Genomic DNA, 15,000 nt, shown 5'->3' on the forward strand with positions numbered 1-15,000 from the left:
GTGGTGTTCTGTTCTGTCCAGAGCAGGAGGGGTGTGTGTGTGTGTGTGTGTGTGTGTGTGTGTGTGTGTGTGTGTGTGTGTGTGTGTGTGTGTGTGTGTGTGTGTGTGGGGGGGGAAGACGGTCTGAGGTGGTCCAGAGCAGGGGTCTGAGGTGGTCCAGAGCAGGGGTCTGAGGGGGTCCAGAGCAGGGGTCTGAGGGGGTCCAGAGCAGGGGTCTGAGGGGGTCCAGAGCAGGGGTCTGAGGTGGTCCAGAGCAGGGGTCTGAGGGGGTCCAGAGCAGGGGTCTGAGGGGGTCCAGAGCAGGGGTCTGAGGGGGTCCAGAGCAGGGGTCTGAGGTGGTCCAGAGCAGGGGTCTGAGGGGGTCCAGAGCAGGGGTCTGAGGTGGTCCAGAGCAGGGGTCTGAGGTGGTCCAGAGCAGGGGTCTGAGGGGGTCCAGAGCAGGGGTCTGAGGGGGTCCAGAGCAGGGGTCTGAGGGGGTCCAGAGCAGGGGTCTGAGGTGGTCCAGAGCAGGGGTCTGAGGGGGTCCAGAGCAGGGGTCTGAGGTGGTCCAGAGCAGGGGTCTGAGGTGGTCCAGAGCAGGGGTCTGAGGTGGTCCAGAGCAGGGGGCTAAGGGTTAGGCTCGGGCAGAAGCTGTCAGGACGCACGTGTGATAGACATTTATTTTCCTTGAGTCTTTTTTGTTTTCTTCAGTTGCATGAACATGTCGCCCGCTGCCTTTGTCAGCCCAACAAGCCTTTGTGTCACGCCGTTTGCAGCTGAATAAAGCTGACCCCCGGATCTATCCGAGTGTAACCCCAGAGTCAAACATAGACGAGAAACAGTCCTTAGGGAAAAGCCCCTGATGAAGCAGCCACAAACCCATGCTCATCTTTATATGCTCACTTTTGGAATATACAATTGCAGTAAACATATTTGTTTGCTGATCTCTTTATTCCTACTGCAAAGGTTTTGTGCAGTTACAATGGGCATGAGACAATGACCAAAAGTAATAAATATCATCACATTTGGAAGTTTCTGTAACTGTTTTCTGGTACAAGTCAAGCAAAAAAAATCAAGCCTTCTTAGTCAAACCCACAGCTCTGCACTGAAGGTATTTGAGACACTATCTATTGTTAGCAGCGCAAATCCACAGCACACCTCACGCTCTGCTGCCATTCACAAGTGTATAAACATGAGTTCATACAACACCAGAAACAGGGTGGTCCACTGGAGTCTCTGCACTCATGAGTAAGTCTTGATCAGAACGACATTTCTATTGCCACAGGCTATATGTTAGGCTCCAATCTGCAGTTAAGGCTCCTAAAATCAGAGTCACAAGAACGTCTTCAGGCATGGACAGTGAGGTGTCTTACCCATGGACACAATGACAGTATAATGGGGGAACCAAGCTGCCATCTTTTGGGTTAGTGGGCCGCAGTTTTAGTAAGTTACAGTGGGTGATTGGATCTCAGTAAAGTGAAGATTAAAATCACACGACTTTGCTTGTATTAGCTTGTAAAGGGGGAGTCATGTGATGAAATGGAAAGTAGTTGTTTGAGATAAGGGAGCGAGGTGGCTCTGTGCCGTGTTCAAATGCATGAGCTTACTTTGTACTTTTGAATGCGTGTGGCAATCCTAATGTTCAATCAGCAGTCAGTAATAGAATAATGTGGTGGGCATGCACCATTTGCAGCCGGCACCAGGTTAGGCTGAAGTCGGCCATGTTGGCTGTTGGTGGGCACTAATTTGTGTGGAATGTTTTTCCTTTAGGATTAACTGCTACAGAAGAATGACTTCCCCAATGGGCCAACATTTTGTGGATCATTTGTTAAAATTGAAATGAAGGCACCTATTTATCAACTGCATCTCACTGAATAAATCTTAGGAATTTTAATGGCCCTTTATTTGGATTTGTAACACACACAACTCCCAAAAGCCAGCCAGTCACCCCAGCTCTGGAGGCTCATATAGCTGTGGTATACAATGCACCTCTGCTCCTCATTAGAAGACGTCTAATGTCATAATGAGCATGTCAAGTTCAATCTGAGCCGGTGTCTGCACTGGCCACAGGGTCATGCATTGATCAGTAAATCAAGCCCACTTACTGAAATACTAACCACTCTGCCACTGCACACATTCAGCACATCTATAGGATAAGGATTAAAAAGCACTGCTGCACAAATCCAGCTCTCAGACACCAATCATGCATCATCACAGACCTGTGGCTTCACAGATCTAGGGCTCCCTCTAGTGTTTCATCTGTAGGTTTATCTTTTTCACTGTAATTTTGATTATATATGGAGAGCGTACATCTGTCCATGGCACAGCAGGAGTTTCCTTCTAGACTCTGGCATCATCACCATCATCACTTGGACTGAGATAATCATCACTTGTGTTGCTGGAGCAGGGGCAGAAGTGAGGGAAACTGCTGTGGGATTTGAACACAGAACCTACCTGTGCTTGGTGAGAGAACAGAGCACTTTGCGGAAATTGTGTAATTTATTCAGTAACAATGGTTTTTGTAGTGTTTTGTTGTGAAGTAAATTGCATTTCTATGAAATTCAAAACATCATCTGTTATTAATAAAGCTTACAAAACAGCATGTCAAAGTTGCCCTGTTTAACAGGGATAAACAAAGACATATGTAAAGTCTGTAATTACATCTCTGAAAACACAAATAGAGCAGGGGAAAAAAGTGCAATAAGTTAATTTACTTGCTATTGATGTTTTATTCTGTACAGAGGGACAATTTGTACAAAATTAATCTAGATATATAACACTACATGAAACAAAGTAAATCATATATACAATATTAAATGAATCATATAGTACAGGTCACATACAAAAGGACACTTTAAGTTATTTTTTGGAAATAATATGTTAAAAGTAAAAGACTGCAAAGAGCCTGCAGTGAGCACAAGCCATCACTGAAGTCATCTCAACACGGATGAATAATCGGCACAAAAATCATCGCACACAGCTCGTACTCAAAGTCATAAAATCCATAATACATCTCTCTCAGCAAGCTAGACTGGTTTATAAATGCAATGGAGTCTACAACAGAAGTCCATGATGGCATTCCTCCAGGTTTAAGTACATGTTTAACATGGTTCTTCATTTACAGCTTTTTGCATTCAAGCAAAGACAGTATGAATACAGGTACGTCAGTTTGTTCTCGGTGCCTGCTTCTGAGGCCGCAGGGAGCAGGCTGTCAGTTCAGAGTACAGCCCAACTGAAGAAACCAATCCACCAACCTCCAGGACGAGACAGGAGTGCAGACCAGTGCACTTTAAACAATGGTACTGGGGCCGGATGAGAACAGTCAGTTTTACGTTCCCATGAAACTCGACTATCTAAAAGCTGAAGATGCAGGTATGACATGGAGAACACCATCACTATGGATCTCAACATACATTTCATATATTTTAAGACTATAATTTCATCAAGACATTTTTTGTAATACATTTCCCCCATTTTAGGCAGCTTCACATGTCTCAGCTAAACCAAACTTTCACTAGCCAAGCTTCCAGGGAGAGGAAAGCCAGAGTACCATTGTTTAAACTCTCTCTGATAATCTTTCCCCCAAAATTGCCAATGAACAGAAGAAAGCAAGCACAAAAAAGATGCAACATATGGCACAAACCAAGCCAAAAATGTCAGAGGTCCCTCACCGGCGCTAGACCAGGCTAAGAACAGGCCTCAGTGTGCTAGAGAACCACAAATAAGAACACAACTACAACCAGGCAGGAGTCCTCGTGTCGCCCACACCGGAGAAAAGGCCCTGGGGCAGGTGCTCTGACGACAGTGCAGTGGGCAGCCAATCCCTTTCAGACAGAAGCAGGACACAGGTTTGGGACAGTGAGCCAGTCAGTTCTGAATTCTGAGTAAGTCCGATGAAAAGGAAGCAGGAATGATGGAACTCGATGTGGTATTCCGAGGTTCCACATTTACAACTGGTTAGAACAAAGCACAGTTTACGCGACAATGGGTCCAGTAATATATATATATTTTTTTATGTAGTAATCATACTGTAATGGTTTGTTTCTTCTCAGGCAGCAGAATTTCTGAAACTGTCAGAAACTTGTGGAGCAAAGTGTAGCAACCCCCACAGTTGGTCAGCTGATTACTTACTGGTTACTTAGACAATTGGTAACTAGTCAATTTGGTCCAAATTACTTAATTTAGAATAAACATACACACTAATTTAAATAATTTGATTGATTTATTGAAGAATCATAACGTATTGTCCTTGAAAGTAGCTTTAAATGTATTAATATATTGTTTTTGTAATAGAAAAATAATTCTTCAGCATTCAGATATCCATTAATAAAAGGCCCTCAAGTGTATCAGGAGCTTATTAGACATTTACACCATTGTGCTATTGAAGAAAACCTGCCACCTACTGGTCTGGCGTGCACACTACCGTGTCCCAAATGAATGTACTTTTAAAAACAAAAAAAGCGCACTTTCCAGTTTACAGGACCCTACTGTCACGTAAACAGCCCCGTCAGAGGAGATCATCGGAGCAAACAACACAGTGAACATGGCAAGGGCTAAAAGACCAACACAAGCCTCCTCTCCAACAGAAAAAAAACCTGAGAAAGTCTGAGTAAGGGTCCGAACTGCAGGAATGAAACGAACCAAGGAGGGCGGAGCCAGGCTGCCATCACGGCGTAACCATGGCGACACACAGAGTTCATGGCTGTCGGGCGTGGGCGGGGCGTCAAGCCGGAGGCAGCGCCACCTAGAGTCCTTCGTGGGTCAGCATTTCTTCAGCTCTGCGGTGGGACTCCAAGGCTTTTGTGGTGTAGATATCCTGAGGCAGCTCGGACTTGCGCCGCACCATGGGCCGCTCTTTCCTCTGCTCCAGCTGCAACTGAGCACACCAGGAAAACATCATGAGAATCTGCTCCGTGTAATCCCTCACCCGTCCAGGAGTGTCCCATCGTTGAAAAAGAGTCAGATGTCGTCATCTGGAAACTGTCTTTGAAAAAACAAGACGTGTCAAAAACAGTGTCCAAATGACTTACAACGGAATCTTTTTCTACGATAATGAGGATCAGTGTGAAAGGATCCTGCGCTCAGGTGAATGGATGTGAATGGATGTTAACTTTGTCTTTGTAAGCCTGTATAGTGTGACATCATTGACCGATGCAGCCTCCCATTGCACACATAACTGCTGGAGTCACTGGTTGGTATGTCGATGCAAAGTGAAAATCACTTTCACACTTCAGAGTCAAACCAACTGAGACCAAGATGTGATGTTCTTTGCCAATATAGAAGAGGTTATAGAAGACATTTTGACATGTGTTTGAAATGTTTTAGAAATATGAAAATAAAAGAAATAATCACAACACAATAAATGAGATCAAATTACGGTCTAAAATCAGTAGTTGAGAAATCCAGACTCGAGGCAGGTTTTTGTCAATGTATGCAAAATTAAAATGGTAAAAAAAAAAAGAATGCAATGAGTCAAATTAAAATTGAACTTGATTAAATTAAATACACGGTCAACCTAAAACTAAGGACATAGAAGAACAAACGCACAGAGGGGATGTGATTCCAGTGTTCAGTCCAATGCCACACGTTGTTTTAGAGAATTTGTTTGGTCTAATACAAAAATAAGACTATTAAAAGAAATGAAAACACCAAAATACAACTAAATAAACTGACCATCCAACTCTAAAATAGTACAGAGAAATGACAGAGAGAAGGCAGGTTTACCTTAGTGGCGCCCTCCTCAACTGTCTTTTTTAACCTCTGAACATCTTCTATCAACGGGACATCCGTCTCCATTGCTACAGGACTATTGAGGTCAGAGGAATCAACATACAAAGAGAACTATGTGAACAGAAGGGGAAACAAAACAGAGGGCGGAGAAGAGCATTGAGTGGCATGCAAAGAAACCGACCAGCACAAATTCACTGACCACAGCAGTGAATAGACACTTAATACAGGATCAAATCAAAAGGCTTTTATACTGACTGGATCTTTTACGGCCAGTCAGATCATTATGGGTTTCAGGTGACTTCACTACCTTCTATAGGCCTATAATATTGACAAAGCAGCTAAATTTAATGTTGTTAATATGCCGCTTTAAGTTTGAACTAATGAGATCATGGGCCTTGAGCTCAAAACTGACTGTGCAATGCATGGTTTTGGAAGTTTCCATTCATTTTCCCCATTTGAATTTGTGGGCAAAAATTTATGAAAAATGTGCTTTCGAGTGCCATTATAAATCTGTCCCACAATAGTTTCCTTTGGACATTTCTTAAAAAAATAAATAAATTAATACTAAGCTCCTTGCTCCAATTTAGGTGTATTCTAAATCTGACAATAAGCAGTATTAACAGTGCACTAAGTGATATGAAATACCTTTCCAACTAGTTCCTAGCGCTCACAAACCCTTTAGCACATCACTAGTATTCACATGCTGGGGTTTTGTCACTGGCACAGCTTTACAGCTGCTTTATCAGACACAGAAGTGAAGCAGGGATATCACCCCTCTCATCCCAAAGTGTCGTATTGTGAGTTTGAAAAAATAAAAATGTTTTAAAATGAGATAAAAGACAGTGTGTAGCTTTTACATTACACTTTCTGAGGGGGAAACAGAATTGACTAATTATGAGAAAAAAAAGTTAGGTCCCATGACAGACCTGTTATGTTACAATCCCATAGCATTAAGTGCATCCATCTCCATGGAGACAAGCAGGTGAAACCACTAGTACTTTTGGCAATGAAAGCCTGTAATTTAAATCAATGCCAGTAGAGCTGGTAATTGCAGAGACAAGTTTAATACCCAAATTCCAGGCAAAGCAAAAACATCATTGTTATTGACTGGCTGTTACCAGCCGGTTTGCCCTGGAGCTCTGCCGTGCGCTTAGAATTAACCCAGTGAGTTTCCATGGACTGGACATGGGTCTGGTCTGTGAGCAACTCACGTCACCAAACACAGCTAATAACACATGTATTCTACTAAATGCTAAAGCTAGCATAAACAGGAAAGTTGTTTTAATGTCTCTTTTTTAACGCCACTCCCCAGCTAACAGAAATAAATAATAAATTATATATATATATATTATAATATATATATATTATAATATATATATATATAAATAAATATATATAAAAATAAATATGTACACACACATATAATATATACATACATATATTATATAATAGATAAATATATATATATTTATCTTTATTTCATATTTGATCATATGATGTATGAAAGCACTTGATTTCAGACAGTGTTCTGACTCAATGGAGAACAGGATCAGGACCATCACCTGCCTTACCTTCTTCTAAAGCAGCAGAGATATGAATGAAAGACAGACTGCTCACCTGTGGATTAGATTTGGCAAGGTTTTCGATCTTAATCCAAGCCTCCTCGCGTTCTTTAGACTTTGCCTTTTCTCTGTGAACAAACAAAGTCTTTGTCAAACTGGCTTGGACATGTTAGAGGCCGGTTCTATAGGACGGGGGGATCTTCCTCTCACTTGTTTTTCTCAGCTCTGAACTGCTGCGTGCAGTCGTCGAACAGCTTCTGGTTCATCTCCATAAAGAGCTTCAGCGCGTTGTAGATCAGACCGTGGATGGTCCTGGACAGAATAAAGGAAAATAAGATGGACTGGAACATGCACATACACTTATGTGACAAAGAGACATTTTGGGGGTGAGTTTACAGTATCAAACTAGTTTGTGTGCATCTGAGTAAGAGTATGCCATGTAAAAAAAACAATCCAGTATTAACGTACAGAATTTAGATTTTCAGTGAAGAGAAATGTTTCTTTTTGATTATTTTGATCAACGTATCACATGCATAAAACCATGTCCCAGGACAAGCAGTGTCCTCACTTGTTCCAGTGGGTCTTGGAGTTGCGGTACAGTGCTGGGAACATGATGGGCAGGATCTTGGCTGCGTTGTCGCTGATCAGGCTCATGATGTACTCGTTGTTCCAGTAATACAAGGCTCTCTCTGCCACCTACAAAAGACCAAGTCATCAACTCACGGGATCTTGTGTCTGGTAAGAAAACATCTGTAGATCCAATATATGTAAGTATTTGTACTGAGACTAAAGCTCCTTGCAGATCCCTTTATCTAGAAAACGGTTTTAGTTGATGAATCCTTTCTTTGGTTCATTTATTTGTTGTTCTCATAATAAAGTAAGAATAAAATGTGAATTCATTAGGGTGGTGTTCCGTTTGCTTGTTTTTGGCGTGAGGGGGGGCAGGTACCTGGAAGTGTGGGCTGGAAACACACTTGGCCAGTTGTCTGAAGAGCGGCTCCTGCACCTTCACAAACTCCGAGGGTTCGATCACATCTAAGATCTCTTCCAGCTCGTTCAGGAACATCACCTCTTTAGGACTGTGTGTTTTAGGCCAGTACTTTAGAAGGGCCATCACCACCTGCTCAGAGCAAACACAGCAAAGTACAGCAATTATTTGACAAATGTAATAAAATACTTAACATGATCTACGTGACTGTCACCAGATATGTGTAGCCAGTGGATATTAAATAAATATCTTTGCTTGACTAAGTTGGTTTGTTTTTTTTGTTCCCAGTTATTAATTAATGAGAACGCTTTGAGTTTCTAAAATGTTATGGCAAAATGAGCAGCTTCTGTTGTGTCCTCAGTGGATCGCTGCTTAAAGGCAGTATAGGCCTGATTTTACTGTCTGAACAGCACAGCACGAGAAAGCAAAACAAACAGCCCACAGCGGTCTCATTTTGACCCGAAGAGCTGCTTTTACATTTACATCACTGTACTGGAGCATACCTGACATATTATTATATTGAAAAAAGTCTTGTACTCTCGCTTTAACTTTTAACTGCAAAGATGAAGAAGAAGTTTTCATGTCACTGGGAGCACATGGAACAAATTGTACTTTAAAATTATATGTTTTAAATATACCTACATCAAATTAGAGTTAGATGTTAGGGCTTCCCTCCTACATAGATTATATCACATATTTTAGCTTTGTTATTCTACTTTGAAACGCTCTTATAAGTGTGTCTGTACAGCCAGGACAAATAGTTAAGTTCATGCATTTCCATAACCACCCTAACAAGACCAACGATAATTAAATGAATGTATTTCTGTTCTTTCATTGAGGTAATATTTGTTGTACCGGCTCGGTCAGCGTGCTGTCCTTCTCCAGAAACTGCACGACGCAGTAGGCCAACTGCAACACACACAGGGAACAGGATCACAACCCAACATAATAGAAGTATATGGCCAAACACCTTTTACGCACAGATGATGATGTTTAAATGTAAATGACGACACATTTCACATTGAACTGCTCTTCATCTGCCTGGATGAACTCTCCCTACACTAGATGAACCCGCTCTCCTCCTGAGTGGTTCTGGCTCCACAGTCTATCTGCAAATGATGCAGTGTGGTTCTCCCTGAGGTTTCTACTTCATCCCACAGTTTGGAGTATGAGGGACAGGGGACGCTCTGAGACAGTTATCCATTCTTGTGACTATTGTTTAATCAGCTTTCGATTGTTTGATTCTCTAACCTTTTGTTGGTTAAATAAAGTGATTTGAAGGACACACACTTTACCTGTGGATGGTAGACACTGAGTGATTTGACTTTGTGCAGTGGCAATAGAACCTTCAACAGAAATATCTTGTGCTCTTCTTTTAGTGGTAAGGCAAATCCGTTTATTATACTGTGTGGAAAAAAGACGGTAAGAAAATGTAAGGCTCAGGGTTAAGACTAGGACAAAATCATATGAAGCACTAATCAGAAATGTATGCACTACAATGTCTCTTACCTTCCAAGTATTTCCAGAAGCTCTGCTATACCATTGTGATGTTCTGTTTCATAGATAAACCTGCAGGAACACAGTTGCTTTAATACTGGCACGGCTGATACAATGGGACAGTGCAGTGATATCATTATTTCTACACTCAAACACAGACATGCCATTTGTAGTTTAATCATATCTTTTAAAAGGTGTGACTTATTTTAGCCAGACAGGAACATATGCTAATTCTGCGTTTTTAGATTAACCATAACAACAAAGAAGGCTTCGCCTGCTGTGTAACGGTGCTATTTTATAAGAAAAGGCCTCAGTCCCTACAACGCAGCATCAAATAAGCATTGAAATTTGGATTTGAAAGACACATAAGTGCACAAGAAGGTATATGTATTTGAAGATATAAAGAGTGAAATGCAAGAGCAAATATGTGCATAAAAATACAGCTTAAAATGTCCCCTTCAAAAGCATGCAATTACCAACATGTGAACGGACCAACCTATAGAAAATATTATTGATTTGTTTCCTGATATAAGCTCGTAGCCCCAGGAACTTCCCGTAGATGCGGTGGAGCGTGGTTTTGAGGAAGTCTCTCTCTCTGGGGTCCTCACTGTCGAACAGGTCTAGCAGCTGCAAGAGCCAGAACCACAGAGTCAGCGTTATGTTTCACAACTTCAATAACACCGTGCAGAACATGCGGTGCGTACCTGCATAACAAACTTCTGGTCAATATATTTCTTTGCTGTGTTGGGCTGAAAATCAGGCGATTCTAAAAACCTAAGGAAAAATTCATAGACGAGCTGCAAGACAAGGACAAATATATTAATGCCACGTTTTACTTCAAAACTACATTTCAGAATGGGTTGTCAGTCACCTGGAGATGTGGCCATGCAGCCTCCAGCGTGGGCTCGTCCTCCTCGGGGTCAAACTCGGCTCCGGTGGGGTTGGACGAAGGCGGGAGCGTCCGGAACATGTTCACTGCAAACTGAAGAGACAAATGCAAAACTGATTGGAAATTATGCAAGTTAATGTCCAAATAATCACAAGTTAAGATTGAAATACAATGCAAATACTAAAGTATATTTTCAGAGCGCAGACACTCAGCCTTAGTGTTAACATTATAATCTACAGTTTCTTTGATTTGGGGAAGTTTTCTCTCCGGGCTATAATGGGGTTTGTTAAAAATAGTCGTGTAAGGTTGAGCCTGTGCTCTGTGTGGGCCCGAGGACTGGAGTCTACAGTGATGCGAGTGTGTTCTGTTCATCTCGGTCCATGTGACTGAGCTGTGAGCTGCTCATGGGACGCTGCAGGTGACCCATCGCACACAGCCTCATGTCAGCAGAGACATACAGCACAGAGCAAGGTAAAAGAACGCTCTCCAAGGCTTAAGGTTCAATATAATCATCTTACTTTAGAGGTGGGAGGCACAGTATATCGAAAAACTTATAATATCACAACTGCTGTTTTGGAAATATACTAAATTACAATATTGTATATATAGTCTACCATTTTAAACTATAAAGAATTACTAGAGTGTATGTAGTACTAACTTGTGTAATCATCCAAACAAATATGAATTAAGTTATACTTCTGCCCTTTTGTGGTTAATTTTGTGGTCCATTCACGTAAAGGTTAAGCATATTTTAGTGCTAATATATTACGGTTGTGTAGTTCCCTGTGCTTTCATACTATGCTACTGCCACAACTCAGTCCCAGACAGTGTAACTGATCATTAATATAAATCAAATTATGGGTTGGCAGTATGGCAAAACATTTAAATCACATTATTATTAGCGCTATAACATGATTTATGTACACATTTTTCTTCTAACATTAGTAAATAAAGTCATCTGCTTTTTCTGAAAGTTCACACTTCCATGTGATTGGTTAAATCCAGTCACTTCTGTAAAGCCTTTTCCATTTCATGATTCATTTATTCATCTGGCATAAAATAAGACCTTTAAGTAAATGAGTTCCCTGGCGTTGTACTGACCATGTGCACCACCTCGGGGTAGATGGGCTCAGTGATGACGTTGCGGTTGTGGGTAATGTACTCCACCATCTCGCTGAGCGCCGCCCGCTTGACCTCCTTCCATTTGAGGTCACTGAGCGGGTCGGACAGAAAGTCAAACAGAACGCAGCACTGACGCAGCTTCTGGATGAAGAGCTTCTCCTGCTCTGCCGGGGCCACATCTGAGACACACAGAAAGACATAGAAGTTAGACGGTTGTAAACTTTTAAATATACCATCATTTAGCCTGGACAACCATGTAATCATTACTACCAGATATACAAAAAACACTTAGCAGCTGACAAGGCCAAGCTGATCCCGCCCCATGGTCAAAATGCTGTTGACCGTGGGGCAGGATCAGCGCAGGCCAGTCATATGTTAATCAGGAGCAGTGCCCAACAAACTACACGAAACTACACTACTCTACAGCTCATTACAGGGCTGTTAGGTGTTCTCAGACGAGATCTGCAAATTGAGAATGAGTCTTGAAGCATCTTGAACGAGATATGCAAAACTACCAAAATAATGATGTTCATCCTTTTTGAGGATGACGCAAATATAATAATTGGAACTGAGAAAATAAGACATATTTGAGAATAAACAAATAAAAATATTAAATTAGAAGGTCTTGATATAGAAAAAGGGTAATGAGTGCAAATTCCTTGGGGTCATTATAGATGATCAAATCTGCTTGAGATCTCACATTAAACACTATTCCATTCAAGTATCTAGAAATATCTCTGTATTGCTAAAGCAGGACACTACTTAGACAAGAAAGCGCTACATTTGCTGTTCTGTTCCCAACTTTTACTTTATTCAAGTGATCAAATGTTTTGTTCTGGGAATTTCAAATACTAAAACACATATATAAAGTTATGCAAACAGGATTACCAGACCAATTAGTAAAAATGTTTAATGACTGAGACGATAGATACAACTTAAGGGTCAACTTGAATTTTAAAACTGAAAGACATTGAACAACAGTAAAACAGATGTCCATAACAATTAATGGAGTAAAACTATGGAACAAACATGATACAATTCGAAAATGCAAAGCAAATCATTCTCAAAAAGCTGTGAAGAATGTAACTGATGGAAACTGGAAAGTGACAAATCCACCTGCTCTACAATATAAAGAAATACTTGACAAAACGGTTATACATTTGATTAACTGCTCAGCTCTATTTTGCATCTGCCTCTGCGTTTGAGACTTTCAGGCCGTGGAGCTCACACCTGGCTAAACTGTGGTCCATGTGATAGAAAGTACATGGTCAGAGCAGGACAACACCGGGCCCATGTGGAAGAGCAGTTCAAAGTGTTTTTCTCCCATTCGTAACAGAACGATCCAATACAAAGCAGCATTACGAGGACAAATATAATGTGACATAAGGGGTAATGACTGTAGATTTAGAGCTGTGGAGGTCAGGAGGATCTGGGTGAATGGTCACTCTCCTCTCTCCCGCTCTCTCTTTCTATCCTTTGTATCCCTTTAGTTCACTACAGATTAAAACAGCATTAGCCATTATTAAGAAATCATACCAACAATGATAAGACAAAATTGTAAGAAAAATAAAAACTACTCAATGTGTAACGCATGAGTTAATAATTGAACCTCACTGTTCATACAATAGCCACAATTGAGTTCCAGCTTTGAATAAAAGTAAATTCATTTCTCTAGATTTGTATTTGTTTCTTTCTATATGTCAATACTGTCCCTAAACTTCAGAGCATGATCAAAACGCTTAAATACAAAAAGAAGGAGAGAGTAAGTAGCCACCTCCTTTGTAACGTGACAGAGCACGCTTCAGCCTGTTCACATGACGATGCAGAATTCCTTTAAGAATCAAAGTGGCTCTTATGAGCAATGGCGTCTTTATGGATTTGATTAAACTTTATTTAACCTCTGCAGAGCCGGGCTGAACTGCTGCCGCTGTAATGATACATGCATGGTTTCCCATTACCCAACTGCACGAGGAATGTTACAGGAGCCTGTCCGGCACAACCGTAGTATCTCGTTGAAGAATGAATGACACTGGGTTCAGTAATAAACAGTAAAACGTACAGACAGAACTTTAATTTGACTGGTTTACCTCGCACATGCATGTTTATGTCCGGGGAGGGCGTTGAGAGTCCAGGAAAGACCAAAGAAGAGTCAGATGTAGCATAAAGTAAGCTACACAAGATTAATCATATGTTGTTGATGTTTATGATGAAAAAGGGAAGGGAAAAATCATTGTTTTCTCCTCATATTTAAAAAAAAAGTGTCAAATTTCTCCTTGCAAAGTCCGACAGGATTGGTTGTGGACCCCTTAATTATAATGTGCACTATGTAACTTTGCAGGTGGAGGGTCTGTCATCTGCAAGGTTGTATGTCAGGCCCTGTTTTTCAAGGTATTTTTTCACTTACAAATGAAGAAATGCTAAATAGATACATTTAATGCTTTAGTGTGGAGCAAAGTACAATCCTTTCCATGGAGACAAGCAGTTGACCCTCAAACAGAAAAGTTACATAGTGCACCTATAAAAAGACCCAAACAAATCATTGATGGTCTAATGAATGTTGACCTCGGTGAAGCTTCAAATAAACTGCGCAGCCCAATTCCATTTGAACTCACTCTAGTCCGTTTAAGGACAATGACTGGGAATGACAAACACGATGTGCAGCTTGGAAAAGAAATATTGTGATATATATATATATATATATATATGGATATTTGGGGCCGATACTGACATTAGCACAAATATAGTTTCCATCTTTGTACATTATTTACACAACTTAGTCTTTTTACAAAATTTTTCATTGAAGTATTGCATCATATTTAAAAGCAGGGCCTTCATTTTACAGAAACAATATAAAATCTTGTAATTCAGCACAGTTCAGTGTAAAATTAAATGTTGCCCAGCCTTCATCCTGCCTCAGACCAGTGCTGTCAGGTCTTAGGCAGCGTTTTAAGAGGTGCTGGGTCAAAAATATTGTATGCAAGTTGGTTGGTTCCATGTAAAATGTATTCATTTTAGAATAAAAAAGTCCTAATGAAAGGTCCTGAATTTCAAGGCATTTCAAGCCCTGTGGAGCTTCGATTTGAGACAGAAAGAGGGGCAGGTCTGTGTCGTCGGAGGAGTGCGACTTTCACAAATACAGTGGAAAACACAGCCACGGAAGATGTTCTGCCAGTTTTGGACGGATTTTCAGATGCTATTCTGCAGGTTTGACTCTTGAAACCTGACAACCCAGC

At 41.0% G+C, this 15,000-nt stretch overlaps 1 protein-coding gene across 5 annotated transcripts in view; it reads right to left on the reverse strand.

The window, feature by feature from the left end:
- Positions 1 to 2,688: 2,688 nt before the first annotated feature.
- The window catches only part of LOC140370089 (serine/threonine-protein phosphatase 2A 56 kDa regulatory subunit gamma isoform), a 32,675-nt gene continuing 20,363 nt past the window's right edge, over positions 2,689 to 15,000 (reverse strand). For 2 of the 5 annotated variants that reach the window (XM_072457037.1, XM_072457039.1), the window contains 13 exons: positions 11,747 to 11,946; positions 10,628 to 10,738; positions 10,461 to 10,553; positions 10,253 to 10,383; positions 9,769 to 9,828; positions 9,555 to 9,663; positions 9,115 to 9,168; positions 8,221 to 8,391; positions 7,840 to 7,967; positions 7,482 to 7,583; positions 7,327 to 7,399; positions 5,704 to 5,820; positions 2,689 to 4,855 (listed from right to left, as the gene is read on the reverse strand). In XM_072457037.1, the coding sequence (XP_072313138.1) occupies positions 4,724 to 4,855; positions 5,704 to 5,820; positions 7,327 to 7,399; positions 7,482 to 7,583; positions 7,840 to 7,967; positions 8,221 to 8,391; positions 9,115 to 9,168; positions 9,555 to 9,663; positions 9,769 to 9,828; positions 10,253 to 10,383; positions 10,461 to 10,553; positions 10,628 to 10,738; positions 11,747 to 11,946 (1,481 nt within the window). In that variant the 3' untranslated portion in view covers positions 2,689 to 4,723. The remainder of the gene's footprint in view (positions 4,856 to 5,703; positions 5,821 to 7,326; positions 7,400 to 7,481; positions 7,584 to 7,839; positions 7,968 to 8,220; positions 8,392 to 9,114; positions 9,169 to 9,554; positions 9,664 to 9,768; positions 9,829 to 10,252; positions 10,384 to 10,460; positions 10,554 to 10,627; positions 10,739 to 11,746; positions 11,947 to 15,000) is intronic. The other 3 variants (XM_072457038.1, XM_072457041.1, XM_072457040.1) reach the window with 2 other exon arrangements.

This window comes from Eucyclogobius newberryi, unplaced genomic scaffold (assembly GCF_026437365.1).
Source record: "Eucyclogobius newberryi isolate DKJ021-1_F unplaced genomic scaffold, fEucNew1.0.hap1 SCAF_21, whole genome shotgun sequence".
NCBI lineage: Eukaryota > Metazoa > Chordata > Actinopteri > Gobiiformes > Gobiidae > Eucyclogobius > Eucyclogobius newberryi.